Source organism: Indicator indicator, chromosome 13, assembly GCF_027791375.1.
Source record: "Indicator indicator isolate 239-I01 chromosome 13, UM_Iind_1.1, whole genome shotgun sequence".
NCBI lineage: Eukaryota > Metazoa > Chordata > Aves > Piciformes > Indicatoridae > Indicator > Indicator indicator.
Window position 1 is genome coordinate 16,324,366 of NC_072022.1, and position 17,148 is coordinate 16,341,513.

Sequence of the window (17,148 nt, forward strand, 5' to 3'; positions counted from 1 at the left end):
TTATTTTCAGATAACCCCAGATGTGGCTTGTGGAAATGCCAGTTCCAATACCTCTGCTGGAGGTCGGCTTATATCCTTTGAAGTTCCACAGAATACCTCAATAAAGTAAGAATATTTGTCATATGTGATGAAATATAAAAAAGCTTTTATATCAATTTGCCTATTTTCAGATTTGTCAAATGGCTAAAAGCACATGAAAGAAATTCAAGAAGAGCAGACATCTAGCAATATCACCACAGCTCTTTGCTTAGTATAATTTTTCCCACATATCTAAAACTTTAAAAGATGTAAGTATGTAAGCTCTTTCTGGGCTATCAGAATGCATTAGGGCAGACATGTTGAAGATGTCAGTTTGGAGAAGGCACAACATTTCCTTTCTCCTACATGCAGTGAATGCACCTTTTTTCTGCTTTAATCTCAAGATGCAGTTGCTGGTAGAAAGTCTTATCATTGACTATATGAATGTATGTATTTTGTGAATTTGTATTTGATCTCTGGATTGTTTCTTTGGGTGTCATCTGTTGTGAAATCTTTGTACATGTCCTACAAACCATATTTCTCAAAAATTGGAATTTATTCTGTATTATTCATTTTTTCAAACTCATGCTTTCTTGATCAAATACTTTCTTTCTTACTCTTACTGAACAGAACCTGGCTACCTAGAAAGATCTGATTCTGTCAGCTGGAATAAGGCATTTTTTGGTTGGAAATTTTATTTCAAATGAAAATCTGCCAACACAGCTCTCTAGCTCACAGCTTTACTGCATTTTTAGACTTAGATTTTCCCAGAATAGCCTACTTTCTCATACTGTCATGTTATCTTTCAGAAATCCCAGCTTTCAGTTAAAAAAGGCTACACTTGCTGGAAAAAAAAACCAAACTGATGCAAGCACACAAGCTGTATCTAGTTTGGAGCAGTAATTGTTAAATGTGTGAGCTGTCCTAGTCTCCACGCAGGACTTTGAATCCTGCTCATTCACCAGCACTAAACTTTAAGTCAGGAAGAGAGCTGTGAGTGTGGGTGCTCTGGCTGTCTGGAATCTCTGAGCAAACAAGTGTCATTTATTGAAATCAAGAATGAGTTGGTGTTTGTGAATTCTGTTTAAGACCCTTGGTGGAGGGACCCCATTTTAAAGGAGGTTGCAGAGTGCAAAGTAACTTTTGGTCATTTTTTAGCACTTTATGTATTTAGTAGAATTTTATATCTGGGTATATTAATGCAGGTCAATATCTGCCTTTATTTCATAGTATCTTCTGTGTTAAAGGTCCAGTTGACATCTTTGGTTCAGCAGCTATCTATGAAAGGGAAATAATTCCAATTTAATAGTTTTATTTTATTCTGATTATCAGGTGGGACCTAAATTGTGAAACTAGCTGCTACCCTGTTCTAAAAGGGACATGGTTAACTTTGGGGGTAGCAATGGAGGTTGTTCTTGAAGGTGCTTCAAAATACTGTCAAAAATTTGCTTCTTATAATGTCTAGTTGCAATATTTTTTTTCAGCCTGAGTCAAACATGATTACAAAACTAAGGGAAAAGGGACAAACATGCCTGTGTTTTCAGCAGGACTGAAAAGCAGAATTTCAGAACAGGAAACTGTGGCACATAACTTCATCTGTGGGTATATGGAGGCCTTTTTTTCATCAGGAGAGGCTTACTAGTTTTCAGCAGTTGGACGCAGCTGTGTTTTGAATATTGGAGAATTGTTCAAAGTCATTTGGGACTTCTTCAGAAAAGCTTAATGCAAACATTTGGGAACTTGCCAGAAAAATGACAGGGCATTATTTTTTCTTTGTGGAGGTGAGTAGGGAAAAAAAAGCATCCTGAAAGAAACACTCATGTAGATACAGTGCTCCCTGGTGGAACCAACAGTATGTGTGTAGTTGTAGATAATAATTTATCCAATCAGTATTCAGCAGGACACTGTGCACTGGGTGACCTTGTGAGCATTACAGGACTCATTTGATCTACAGGAATGAACTGTGCTGAACGTTCAGTCTTGTATGTCAAACAAATGAGAGTTTCTACCAGGATCCTTCTCCCTGTATTGAATGCTCTTTAGTAAACAAGATAGCTACAGAAAATGATGGCATGTAGAACAGAGGTATAAAGGCATAAATGCAAAGACTGAATAAGGATGCTCTGCTATAATGCAATGCTTACATAAAACTCTTCTTGGGCACTAAGATGGTGTCCCTCAAGCATTAGAAATGCAGACCCTGTATGATTCAACCTGCTATTGCATATACTATTATGCAAACCTTACCACTGAATTTTTTTTTTTTTTTGTGGACTTTTGCTAAAGGCCTTCAGGCCTCAGGATTCCATGCTTGCTACATTTAAGAATTCCATCTTGGTTGATAAGCTTTTCTTCTGCGGTGATGTACTTCCTAATGACACCAGTTTCCCTCAGTGTAAATAGTCTTATTTTTTCTTAGAATAAGGCAAGATGCTACTGCTTCTCTTATCCTGCTATGGAAAGTCACAACCACTGGATTTAAGCAATGTTCACTTATTGATGGCCGAAGTGTCACTCTTCTGCAGGCAATGGGTGGACTTGTTCTTTCTGAAGAAATGCTTGCATTAGGAAACAACTATTTTATTGGTGAGTAACATCCTAACTTTATCACATTTAGGTGACAGATGAGAGTTTGCCTAACATTTAGAGAAACAAAGAGTTAACTCTCTTAAGTGCTGCAGAAAGATGCAGATATGATATTAAGACCATGTTTTGGACTTTGATTCATTCAAAGCAGACAAGGTACACTAAATTTTTATACAGGTGGCACCGTTCAGTTTAAAATAGAGGTGGTGATTTCTGCCCAATACCTTCAGATGATTCAGGGTATTTAATAGAGAGTCATAGTATTGTTTAGAGCGGAAAGGACCTTCAAGATCCAATCATTTACTTACAACTACCAAGTCCACAACTAAACCATGTCCATCAGCATGATATCTGCTCAATTTTAATCGACTGTACGGCATTTGGTAAATGCTACAGTAAATAACTGAGTTTTTGAGGTACTTCTTTGTTGGATATTGTATCATGGGATACTTTCTAAAGAAGCTTAGGTGTGTACACTGTAAACTTGAAAAAATATATTAAAATATAATAGTAAGTCTGATCTTCTGGTAGTGTTTACTTGCACTCCTTTTTCTCTTCTAGTTTTGCTCTGAATATGAAAATTTTAGAAACTTTTAGAACACTTTTATGTGTTTCTTTGGGCAATTAAATGTTAAGGATCTTTGTGGAAGGGTTTTAATGCAAATAGGCTGATATGCCATTTTTAAGTGTATGGGAAGTGACTTAAACTGATTTAATGAAGTATTTATGCATAGACAGAATAGACTTAATTAAATTGAAATTTCTGGGCAGATGAAACCAAAGTCATTGTAATAACAACATTTATTATAATCTGTTGGAAATGCTGTATATCTTATAATGAGTATAAGCTGCCACAAATTGTTATTCACTTATCATACTAATATATGTAAAATTAAAAGCATTCTGATGCAGAAAGATTGGGCCAAATTCGAAATGTGTAGCTAATACAGGGAAAAAACCCTCCAAAATACACAAGTAGTGCCACCTTCTCCTCTTTTTGAGCTGTCACTCCTTGAAGGTTGTTAGCAAAATAATGTAATTAACATCAACAATGTTTTCTTTTATGCATTTTTTTTTTTTTACACTCAGAAAGTACCTAAGGGCATAGCTTTGTTTATAAGCTCCCAAGTTGTTCTGTGAAGGCTCCATTTAATTGTACTTGCCATACGCCATAAGCTATTAATTTAGATAACTGAAGCTCATATTGTCAAACTCAGTCTGGAGAAGACAAGGTTCCGAGGTGACCTTATTGTGGCCTTCCAGTATCTGAAGGAGGCCTACAAGAAAGCTGGGGAGGGACTTTTTAGGATGTCAGGTAGTGACAGAACTAGGGGGAATGGAACAAAGCTGGAATGGGTAGATTCAGACTGGATGTGAGGAAGAAGTTCTTCACCATGAGAATGGTGAGACCCTGGAATGGGTTGCCCAGGGAGGTGGTTGAGACCCCATCCCTGGAGGTGTTTAAGGCTGGGCTGGATGAGGATCTAGCCAACCTGATCTAGTGTGAGGTGTCTTTGCCCATGGCAGGAGGGTTGGAAGTAGATGATCCTTGTGGTCCCTTCCAACCCTGACTGATTCTGTGGTTCTATGATTCTTATTATATCGTTGTTTGTCTTATTCTGCTTGTTTCTCTGTAGCTTCTTTCTCTTACTGGGATTTTCCTTTCAGTTGTTTACAGTGTTCTAGGTAATAGGGCTGGAGGGCTCAGGGGGCTGGAGCACCTTTCTTACAAGGACAGGCTGAAAGAGTTGGGGCCCCCTTCTCTCTTTTTCTGTTTGTTGAAATGAGGTTTTTAAAGGATTTTTCTCTTAATTAGTGGATCCCATATGATGCAAATTTCTTTTAACTGGTTAAACCTTTCCAATTAGAACTGCAAAAGAAAAATGGGGATGATATGATTGTTTTGGCCTTTTTGTGTGTGTGTGTTTATGTGTGTTCATGTCTTGGATTTACATCTTATTTGCTTTGCTGGTTTGTTGCGGGTTTTTGTTTGCTTGTTTGTTACTTAGCGAAGTACTTTAAATCATAGAGTCCTAGGACATCAGGTTGGAAAAGACCTCAAAGATCATCTGGTCCAACCTTTCTAGGTAATAGTCCAGTTGAAACGGGATGGCTCAGCACCCTGTCAAGCTGAGTCTTAAAAGAGTCTTTTGCAGTGCGTGAGGAGGCTTTTGGTGCTGTGATTCTGCTGCGTGGTGATGCTGTTAAATTGCATCGTTTACCCCACTGAAATAAGCCCCAGTAGATGAGAAAGAGTACTAACTTGAAGACTGACTTGTACTTTCTGTAACATTCATACCATGACTGCTCTGCTTAGAGTGTTTTTAAAGAGTTTGTAAGATTTGATACTAGACTTGTGCAACTCTTCTGAAATAATTTATTATGGTTATTATACTTGAACATTAAGTAAATATTACATTACTTATGATACTTAATTATACTTATGATTAGGGGACTAGAACGCCTTTCTTATGAGGAAAGTCTGAGAGAATTGGGTCTTTTTGGATTGGAAAAGAGAGGTCTGACAGGGGGTCTTATAAATGCTTATCAACACTTCAGGGGTGGGTGTCAGGAGGATGGGAGTGGGTGTCTGTTTTCACTGGCACCCAGTGACAGGGCAAGGGATAATGGGCTTGAACATAAGAAGTTCCATCTAAACACGAGGAGGAACTTCTTTACTGTAAAGGTGCTGGAGCACTCAAACAGGCTGCCTAGAGAGGAGGTGGAGTCTCCATCTCTGGAGACATTAAAAACCTGCCTGGACATTATTCCTATGCAACCTTCTCTAGGTAAACCTGCCTTGGCAAGGGGGTTGGACTCAGTGATCTCCAAACATCACATCTAACCCCTACCACTTGATGATTGTGTAATGTTAATATGAAGTTACTACTAGACCAAGGTAGTCATTGGATAGCTGATCTGTAGTACAAGCCAGGTAAATTGTTGATCTCTGCTTACTGCAGCAAAAATGCTTCATAGGATGCCAAGGAAATGTCAAAAGTTTTCTGCTCAAATTAAGGACTTAAAAAAAGTATTTTAAAAAATATGAGGCAAATATTTTTAGTATCTATACAGAAAAATAAGGATTCTGTGGAGTGCTATAGGTGGATATCAAGATTTTTCTATAGAGATAGTTGAGATGTGAAAAAGGAGGGAAATAACTATATTATAAAATAAGAGATGCCAATTAAGGAATCAATATTATAAACATAGTAGTTCATGGGAAGTCTGCTGGTGTGCTTCAATAGATGTATATATAGCTTCATACTACTTTCTCAATGTTCTTTGCAGTGAATTGAGTGATTCTTGTGTAAGCTATTTATCTTATTTATTGTGTCATCGGTATTCATTTTAATTCAACCTCTTTGTATCTTCATGCTAGCAAAATGGTACCAGAATATCTAAAAATTTGTAACTGCAAAACTTAGCCTTGTTACAGTCACATACCTATTCTTTGTTGCAATATATCTCAAAAAAATCAGGTCAGATTACATGCATTTTACAAGTCTGAAAAGCTGAGATAAAACTCCCCTGATGCACCATCAATTTGTGCAGGAGTCTTTCAGGCTGAAGTTCTCATGAATGTTAATAGTTTGTAGCTAAGGGTCCCTGGCGAGTTGAAAATGCTGATGGGAAAAGTGTATTGCGGGGAGTCGGAGTCTTAACTCACCTGACACTGTGCACTACTCTCTTGCAGGGAATAATATACTGGATTTGGAAACATGTACAGGAACAATAACAGTATCTTTTTCTAGACAGGTCTGTTGCAAGTGTGTGAGATTTATTAAAACGATTAAATAATATCTCCCTCGAGAAAATAATGCATTAACATTTTCCTTTAGGAAAGCAAAACCTTGCTGTTGGGCCTTGAACAGCATTTTCAGATTGTATGGCAACTCTATCAATAATGCAGTCACACTCTGGTTGAAAACGGGAACATTTATTCTGAAAACACAACCTGGCATCAAAATAGTGGAAAAAACAAAGCCAATACATAGTAAAAACATTAAAAGAAAAAAAAAAATTCTCACACTTTATAAGCTTTGCAGTGACTGTAACCATCTGTTTCTTCATGAGTCAGCTAATTTACTCTGGCGCTAAATTAAAATACCTGTTCACTAGGGCAAAAATTCCATGCTTCATGACCCAAAAGATACCTGTGAACGTGAGACGTAGTGGTAATTTCACAGTTTCCAGACTGCTTGGTAAACTAGTATTAGTTTTCCTATGCTGGTATACAGGTATAAATTGTATTTAACAGTCCAGTTCTGCTAGTAATCAACACCCCCATAATTTTTGTTGTGGGATGAGTTTGGAAATTGGGTTGTATGATTACCGCTTCGATTTTATGAAGCGTTTATTTTGAGGTTTTGGGTATAGTGCAGAGCATGGGGTTGGCGGTGAAAACTCTGTGCACCCTATTTTCTTCTTTTCTTCCAACAACCTAAAGAAAAAGGCAATTCTGTTTTCACAAATCATTAATTTGTTTCAGTTGGAAAAGACCTTCAAGGTCATTGGGTCCAACCAAACTCTAGCTCTACCAAGCCTTTATCATGGTTATTAGGATATTAGCCCTGTTGACAAAACCTATTTCTCATTGGCTTCCGTGATAAACTGATTTAAAAATTGCTTTTTGTCCTTGGGGTACTCTCTGCTGAAGCTGCCATGTCAGGAGTTGTTTCAGAGATCTAGTAAAGCAGACAGCTAAGCATTAGTATTTCCCCTCTATTGCCTTGTATCATAGAAAAGTTTGTATATCTATAGTTATTTAAAAATGCTTGTAAATACCTTGCTTTTTGACTTTCGGCTTCATTTATCACTTTCATGATGCCAGTCAAAAAGGAAGTTGTCATGAGATATTGCAATGTTAGTTTTTTAGTTTAATGCCTGCTTATAAAATAAAAGGAAGAAATTTGTAGGAAAAATTGCTATTTCTCAGTTAAGACCTTAAAAACAGTAAGGCAGGAGGTTTTAACTTTTATTGTGAATGAGTATTTTTATCTTTAAATTATAATGCTTATTTTCATGACAGCAAAGAAAAACTGATGGAGACCAGGTGTTTAATCTGGTTTTCTGAGAGATCCCTTGAGGTGTTCAAAAAATGAACAGATGTGGCATGTTGGGACACGGTCGTGGAGGTGTTGGGTAGAAGGTTGGACTTGATGATCTTAGAGGTCTTTTCCAACCTTAATGATTCTATGATTCTAAGTGCTCCCCAATAATATGACTGCAGGTATATCAAATAGTGGAAATTAAACTTAGAGCACAAAATACTTTATGAAAAATCAATAATCTGGAGAGATATTTTGAAAGAAGGCAGTCTGATTTTTCTAGCTCTTTTTCTAGGGCTATGGAATTTGAGATTAGAAGGCAACTTGTAACTGTGCGTTTTGTACTGGTTTATGTTTTTAAAAACCATGCACATATTTCCATGGGAAGAAAGAAGTTTGCTGCATGATGAAATTTTTATGGTAGTGAAAATGAAACAGGACAGTTGATATGCACTTGCAACCCAGAAGGCCGATGGCATCCTGGGCTGCATCAAAAGAAACATGGCTGGCAAGGTCAGGAGGTGATTCTGCCACTCTGCTCTGCTAAAACCTCTCCTGGAGTACTGTGTCCAGCTCTGGTGCCCCCAAAGTAAGAAGAACATGGACTTGCTGGCATGGGTCCAGAGGAGGGCCACAAAGATGACTAGTGGGCTGGAGAACCTCTGCTAAGAAGACAGGCTGAGAGAGCTGTGGCTGTTCATCCTGGAAAAGAAAAGGCAGACCTTTCAAGCAGCATACCTGAAGGGGGCCTGCAAGAAAGCTGTTTCCAAGCGCATATAGCGATAGGACAAATGGCAATGGTTTTAAACTGGAGCAGGGTAGATTTAGGTTGGACATGAGGAGGAAGTTCCTCAGAATGAGAGGGGTGAAATACTGAAACAGGTTGCACAGAGATGTGATTGAGGCCCCATCTGTGGAGACATTCAAGGTCAGGCTGCATGAGGCCCTAGGCAGCCTGATCTAGTTGAAGATGTCCTTGCTGACTGCAGAGGGATTGGACAAGATGACCTTTGAGGGTCCCTTCTAGACTGATGCGTTCTGTGATTCTGTGAAATTTATTTCATAGAGATGTGTGAATTGAATTCACTGAAAGCCACGTAATCAAGTTACCCTGGCTTTAGCAAGTTACCATATGTCAGCTGAGCACCTGTGCAAGCTCCTAGCCCATGGCATATGTGCAGTTGTTTGACTAAATGGACTAAATTAAATCACATTGCCTTGCATATGCTGCAGTTGGAGTCCTCATGCAGTTCTGCTGCTCAGCAGAGGTAGAGCAACCTATATGTAACTATCTAGTAACTCTTGCGCAAGTCAGCCTTGCTAATGGGGGAACTCGGTGACAATTGCTACAGTCAGTGGGGTTTTCATGCTAATGTGTGCAATCTGCCTGGAAGGGCCCTAGGCAGGATTGAGGTCGTGTGCTCAGCTGTGCACATTTCCCTGGAGCTCTGAGCCAAGAGCTGACCTTGCAGAAAATGGCCTTTCGAAAAACAATCACAGCAGCAGAAGTGTGAACAGCTTAAAAAGTTCAATGAAGTGTTAAGTTCAGTGACTTTTTAAAAAGAGGGTCTTGTAAGCAAACACTTTAGCATTCAGCTGAAATCCAAGCCCTACTGAAGAATGTAGCTAGGCTATATGAAAAGGATGTTAGGAAGAAATGCTGAGGAATCTGGGGCTTTTTAGCCTGGAGAAGATGGGGGCGGGGGGGGAAAGCAGAATCTTAATACTTATAGATGCTTCAAGGGTAGATATGAGGAGCATGGGGCCAGTAATTTTTTAGTGTTGCCTGGTGACAGGACAAAAGGTAATGGGCACAAATTTGGACATGGAAACTTCTTTAAGAGTGGTGGAGCACTGGAACAGACTGCCCAGAGAGGTGGTGGAGTTGCTGTCTCTGAAGTCGTTCAAAGCCCACCTGGATGTGTTGCTGTGCAACCTGCTCTGGTGGGGCTGGGGTTGGACTAGATGATCTCCAAAGGTCTCTTCCAATGCCTCTCATTCCGTGATATCTTTATAAATATGATAATGATCAGTATCCTGCCATACCCTTCATGATCCAGTTACATGTGTCTTGTTTCACATAGAAGCAGATGTAAACGTTAGACTATTTCAGTTTTTATGCACTGTGTTATGTTTTAAGCTAGCATCTAAATAATTTTTATTCTTTAGAGTCATTGTTTAATCAGTGAATCATTCAAAATTTATTTTTATTCACTGCTTCTAGCAAGTAACAGTGGGATTTTTTTTTTCCTGGTCTATCTTTGAAGGTTCATCTGCTCAAATTTGTAATTCTTTGTGGAATACCTTTTGTTTGATTATCATTAGGATTTCTCTTTCTTCAAATACTGACTTCTGTGACATTCACAGTCAAGGTTTTTCCATTTAGTGAATCATGTGGTCCTTTGCACTGTGAGATCTTGGACTGTTTAACTTTATTTAAAAGCAAATGTGAGACACATTTTAATACCCCTTGTAAAATGCTCTGAGTTCTTCAGCTAGTAGGGTAACATACTGTGCAGTCCCCAATCTATCACCTACCACAGGCCCCCTTATCACTGTCCCAGCAATGTCATGTATATTCCACTGCACTTAACTGCTTTTGTGAAGTGTTGTATCAGAGATTCTAGTGGTCTACATCTGTGCCCAAAATAGTTTACTGCCAGCTTGGCAGCATTCTTGAGATGCTGATAAATAAGCACATAATGTGGAATTGGTGATACAGGAAATCTATTAGAAGATTAGTCTTGTCACCCTTCACTGGGATTTCACCATGGTTTTGGACAGTAAGCAGGGTCCTTGAAGCTGTGACAGAAGGTCACACTCTAAGTTGCTGTCACATCTCCTTAATAACCTGTATGCAAGTGGTTTCTTAAGTGTACTCTTGCTAACTGTTTGCGGCCTTTTTCATAGGTTTTGGGTCTAGCCAGGCTATTAAGTTGGGTAATTGTTAACTAACACTGAAATGAGGCTTGAGTTGGACCTTAAAGATCATCTAGTTCCAAACCCCATGCTGTGGGCAGGGACACCTACTAGACCAGCTTGCTCAAGGCCCTGTCCAACCTGGCCTTGAATACCTTCCAGGGAAAGGTCATCCACAACCTTCCTGGGCAACCTGTTCCAGTGTCTCCCCACCCTCACTGTAATGAATTTCTTACTAATATTCAGTCTAAATCTACCCTTCCATCTTAAAGCCACTGCCCCTTGTCCCTTGTAAAAAGTCCCTCCCCAGCTTTCTAGTAGGCCCCCTTCATGTACTGGAAGGTCACCCAGAGCTTTCTCTTCTCCAGGTTGAAAAGCCCCAGCTCCCTCAGCCTGTCTTAGGAGATGACCAGAGGGCTGGAACACCTCTTTGTGGCTCTTCTTTGGATCCCCTCCAACATATCTGTGTCCTCCTTGTGTTGGGGGCTCCAGAGCTGGATGGTGGGGTCTCATGAGTGCAGAGTAGAGGCAGATAATCACCTCACTCATCCTGCTGGTCACGCTTCTTTTGATGCAGCCCAGGATATGATTGATGGTCTGGCCTTCCATACATATTTTCAAAAGCAATATCTGACCAAGTGTGTGCACAGCACAGGGAGCATGCTGATCTATGTACAATTTGGGAGAGTTGTGCCAGTTTCTAATAGTGCTATTTGTGGGCAAAATAGCAACGTTGTCATTGCAGCTGTATCTTTGTAATCTCAGATGCTGTGTTGCCTAGCAGTAAGATGTTCTGCACAAGTGCCCTGTGATACTGCTAGCAGTGAAGTACTACATCAAAGACTGCAAACGTCATTGACTGCCAGTTCCTCACTTGTTGTTTTCTGCTTATGTATGACAATCTAAGAAAGGATTCCTGACTCATTTCTTTCAAATTCTATACAATAATATTAGTGTCAGGACCCTGAGAGTGTTGATTGGCCTTAATACCCTGGCCATTAGGATCATGGGGAAAAACAATCAATTATTCTTTAATTATAAATCAAAAGCATTTCAATACATAAAGGTAAATTTTCACAATTATGTATATCATGAGAGTGTCCTGTTATGCTTTTTCATTTGGTAGGAGACATTCCATGAATGAGTGGAAGGACTGAGCTTTCTTAGATTTGCTAGATGTTTAATTACTATTTGAGATTGCGATCTACAAAGCTCTAAGAGAGGGAAATTGATTTGTATAGTTAAACTGAATTTTATATTTTATGCTTAGATCTAAAAACACACTTAAACATGGTGGCAGTTAGTAAAAATTCCTGTGGCGCTCCTCATAGTCTTGAATGTCAGCTATACCATATGATATATGGGCAGGGAGAGTGTTGTGGGCATGAAAAATATTTGGATGAAATTTTGACATAAAAAAATTTTAGGAGAAAAGACTAAACTTCAGGTCTTCCTTTGCCCTTTTTCCTGGTGAGTGCCATAATAAAAAATTAGTTCTCTATTTTTCCTAGCTTCCTTTCTTTAAATTATTCTGCAAGGTTCAGTGGGTAGAAATTAAAAATTTGAGCATATTGACCACTCCTCTTTAGCTTGCTGGGTAAGATTTTCTTGGGTCTTTTATACTTCAGGTTAATTATAGAACTTACCATTATCTCTGAGTGAACTAGCAGACATAATTATGTAGCTTCCACCCTGGACCACTAAGGCTTATAAGCTATGGTTCAATGTGGTCTCATAGAAGCCTTATTGTTTCAGGAAAATGAAACTAAAGATGGGCACACCCAATACAGAATCTCAGAATGCATCAGGTTGGAAGGGACTCTCAGAGGTCCTCTTGTCCAACCCCACTGAAGTCAGAAGGGACGTCTTCAACTAGATCAGGTTGCTCAGGACTGCCTGCAGCCTGACCTTGAATGTTTCCACAGATGGGGCCTCAACCACATCTCTGGGCAACCTGTTCCAGCATTCTACCACTCTCACTGTAAAGAACTTCTTCCTACTGTCCAACCTAAATCTACCCTTTTCCAGTTTAAAACCATTGCCCCTCACCCTACTGCCACAAGCCCCTTTAAACAGCCCTTCCCCAGTCTTCCTGTAGGTCCCCTTCTGGTATTGAAATGCTGTTTATAAGGTCTGTCTGGAGCCTTTTCTTCTCCAGGCTGAACAGCCCCATCTCTCTCAGCCTGTCTTCTTAGCAGAGGTTCTCCAGCCCACTGATCATCTTTGTGGCCCTCCTCTGGACCCACTCCAGCAGGTCCATGTTCTTCTCATGTTGGGAACCCCGGAGCTGGACACGCTATTCCAGATGAGGTCTCACCAGAGCAGAGCGGCAGAATCATTTCTCTTGACCTGCTGGCCACACTTCTTTAGATGCAGCCTGGGATGCCATTGGCCTTCTGAGTTGCAAGTGCAAGTTTCTGGCTCCTGTTTAGCTTCTCATCCACCAGTACCCTCAAGTCCTTTTCTGCAGGGCTGCTGTCAATCTCATCATCCCTCAGCCTGTACTGATATCAAGGATTGCCCAGACCCAGGTGCAGGACCTTGTGCTTTGCCTTATCAAACCACATGAGATTCTCCTTAGCCCAGTTCTCCAACCTGTCTAGGATGCTCAGCTGTCTCATTACCACAGCTTTGCTCCTGGAGGACTGATACTATCTGGTTTTCTGCCATTTGTATATATCCCAGTTTGCCATTTTCCAAATAATGAATAATTGACTGTACTGTACTCTGGGAATGGGGTTGAGAATTGACATCATCTTTTTCTGGGGCTCTTTTTTTCCCCCCCATTCATTTGATTTACCAGTGCCCTTAATTCTAGGACTGTATACTGTGCAGGGAAGCTGTAGGCACATTTCATCTTTGAGAATTCCACTGCTTTGCAAAATGTTGAAGTTGTCTGCTGACCCCAAAAGCTTTTGATGTGGGAGTGTTAAGAGAGAAAAAGAGAACAGATGGAAACTGATAGACGTCCCACTGCTGTCTGATTTCCTTGGGAAACTAGATTAAAAATAAGTTGAAAACTTAGGGACTACTCATAGAATTGTTTTGGTTGGAAAAGACCTCAAAGATCGACTCCAACAGTCAGCCTAAGACCACCCTGGCCATTAAACCACATCCAAAAGTGCCATGTCCACATGTTTCTTGAATGCCTCCAAGTATGGTGACTCCACCACCTCCCTGTGCAGCCTGTTCCAATGCCTGACCACTAATTCAAGAAAGACATTTTTCCTTATATCCAATCTAAACCTCCCTTGTCACAATTTCAAGCCATTTCCTCTCCTGTCACCTGATACTAGGCTGGATAGACTGACCCTCACCTCACTATAATCTCCTTTCAGGGTACAGAGCAAGGAGGTCTCCCCTCAACCTCCTCTTCTCCAGGCTGAACAATCCCAATTCCCTCAGCTGCTCCTTATAAGGCTTGTTGTCCAGACCCTTCACTTGCTCTTCTCTGAACGCTCTCCAGCTCCTCAATGTCTTTCTCGCAGTGAGGACTCCAAAACTGAACGCTGTATTTCAGGTAGAGCCTCACCGATGCTGAGCACAGGGGCATGATTGCTTCATTGTGATTGAGTGCTCAACCACCTTGGCAGTCATTCTTCATTCAGGAAACCTTTAGGTGGACTCAAAGACCTGTACTTTTGTGAACTGGGACTTTACAGCTGTTAGAGTTTCCTACATTAATGTTTTTCTCCAGAGCTTAGATTAAGGGAGCTGTAAATGTGGTTCTGAAATCATTCTCTTACCTAGAAGTTAAAAGTAGAATTTAAAACTCTAGCTCAGTTGCTGTTATGGGAATTGGGGAAGGAATTAATAGCGGTGCTATGACCTGAGTTAAGCTGGGAGTCATATTTAGGTGGTTAGACAAGCTTCTTCTAGCCTTTAAACCTAGAGATCTCAGGAAGTTATCTGCAACTTCTACAGAGTAAAAATAAATAGCCATGATTTTATTTTTCTAGTCTTTAAAAATTTGATGAGGTAGGTACAGGAAAATATGTGGCATTCCACTGAGAATAATGATTTTTTTTTTTTCAGTGATTTGCCTAAAGGCTTTTGATACCAAAATAGTAACAAGATGCAAAGTACAAAGAAGGTTGATTTAATGTTCCTTTAGGGAACTGTCCTGAAGAATATGTAACAATCTGTTTCAGAAAAGCAAAAGTGAACCCAAAGATATTTTCTAAATACCACATTCTTACAAGCATTCACTTATAATTGCATGACTGCCAGTGACAATCACATGCAATTGTTAAAGGAAATCTGGCTGCATCTTTGAACAGATGGGGGAAAATGGGGTGTGTATTAAGGCCAGAATAAATTGGCTTGCTTTGAAGAGGTCAACAGATTACAATAATCTTTACTAGCCAAAACAGAATGTTAGACATTTGGAACTATACTCAATAACTTTTTTTTTTAATCTGATTTTAAATATTTAGGCTAACATGTCATCAGCTTAGGCATTGCCTCTACATCTGTATTGGACATCATATTTGCCTTCTTTGAAGATATGGCTTAGGGATCACTGTTTCTAGCACAGACAGCTCATTGTTCAAGGGACATGGCATTTTACAAAGTGAGATCTATAAATGAAGAACAAAGAATGGAAAGCTTCATATAATTTTTTCTATGGAATTTGTAGAATATGTCATGCTTGCCACTGTTATATGCTGAATGTAAGTAATGTTTAGCAGCTGTTCTGGAAAAAGAATTCACCTGAAGAGATCACTCCTTGAAAACTGTTTGGGGCCCCTCACACAGGAAAGACATTGAGGTGTTGGAGCAGGTCCAGAGAAGGTCAACAAAACTGGTGAAGGACCTAGAGAACAGGTCTTGTGAGGAGTGGCTGATGGAACTGGGGTTGTTTAGTCTGGAGAAGAGGAGGCTTAGAGGAGATGTCATTGCTCTCTACAACTCCCTGAAAGGAGGTTGCAGTGAGGTGGGGGTTGGTCTCTTCTCCCTAGTACCAGGTGATACAGTGAGAAGAAATGACCTGAAATTGTGCAAGGGGAGGTTTAGGTCAGGTCAGGTATGTCCCTGGAGGTGTCCAAGAATCATGTGGACATGGCTTTCTGGACATGGTTTAATGGCCATGGTGGCCTTAGGTTGACTGTTGGACTTGATCTTTGAGGTCTTTTCCAAATGAAACAATTCCATGAGTGTTTCATGAACCTATGCTATATAACTGTTTATTACAAATACTATCTAGTACTGTTGTTTGGTTAGGGTTTGTTTGTTTGTTTGTTTGGGTTTTTTTCTGGTTCACTATTGTGCTATTTCCATTTTATAATGCAAGAAGCTAGGCTGCATCTTTGAAGTTTTAGGTTATAAATGGATTTCAGAATGTAATAAACTGGGAAGTATGAGAATAAGCATTCTCTGCATACATATCCTTTATCTATTCACTGTTACTTTTTTAAAGCATAATCCTGCAAAAGTTTTGTATCTGAGAAGCCTGTCTATATTAAGGATAGTGAAGTCAAATTTAAGTTTGACAGTTTCTGGAAGGATCTTCAGCAGTTTTTTATTCACGTATTCTCTGTACAATACATGCACTAGACCAAACTCGCAGTTTTTATGTCACTGCACATTCATTCTGCCACAAGGTCCCAGAACAAAACAACTAATTGATGGCATACATGGAAGGGCTATAACCTATTAGTCTAATCACTGTGGTGGAACAACCCAGTTCAAGCACAAGTGAAGTATAGGAGGAGCAGGGTATATGTGTTTTGACATGAACTCTGACTTAATTGTATATGTCATGGGCTGTGTGTGTGCCTCATTTTATCTTTTCTGCTGTCTTCTGTTTTATTTTCCAGCTTGGTCTGTTAGAAATAGGTCTGATAGGGATGTTGTGCTGCAGTGTGTTTTAATAGCTACCAACCAACTATTTTTTTAGTTTCTTGCAATTACCGATGCCATCCAGAGATTCATTAACTTTCCTCTTCCTTGTCAGGTGTTCCAAATGTCATGTTTTGTTCATCTATATCTGGTGTATGACCTTATAGAGTGATCAGATCAGACAACAATTGCAAATAGAAAGATGATTAGGGGACTAGAACATCTCCCTTGAGAGGAAAGACTGAGAGAATCAAGTATTTTTATTCTGGAAAGGAAGAGTCTGATGGGGGTCTCATAAATGCTGAAAATACTTCAAGGATGGGAGTCAAGCGGATGGTGCCCAATGACAGGAAGGGGCAATGGGCACAAACTTGAACATAAGAAGTTTCATCTAAACATGAGGAGGAACTTCTTTAATTTAAGGCTGATGGAGGACTGGAACACGATGCCCAGAGAGGTGGTGGAGTCTCCATTCTGGGGACATTCAAAAGCCTCCTGGATATGTTCCTGTGTGATTTTCTTTAGGTGAACCTGTTTTTGCAGAGGGTTTGGAATTGATGACCTCCAGAGGTCTCTTCCAACCCTTACCATTCTGTGATACACAAATAAATGCTGCCAAATTGTGTACATATGTTCTTGCAAACTTCATTAAAAAAATACAGCCAAAAGGATTGTCTGCCTGTTACCAGTGGAATGCAGTTTATGATCTGTGTGTTTCTGAGCTCTGACATAA

The 17,148-nt window shown here is 39.8% G+C and overlaps 1 protein-coding gene across 1 annotated transcript in view; it reads left to right on the forward strand.

Moving 5' to 3' along the window:
• The window catches only part of DNER (delta/notch like EGF repeat containing), an 83,702-nt gene that overhangs the window by 37,635 nt on the left and 28,919 nt on the right, over positions 1-17,148 (forward strand). The window contains exons 3-4 of the mRNA XM_054386120.1: positions 11-105; positions 2,438-2,604. Coding sequence (XP_054242095.1) covers positions 11-105; positions 2,438-2,604 — 262 coding nt within the window. The remainder of the gene's footprint in view (positions 1-10; positions 106-2,437; positions 2,605-17,148) is intronic.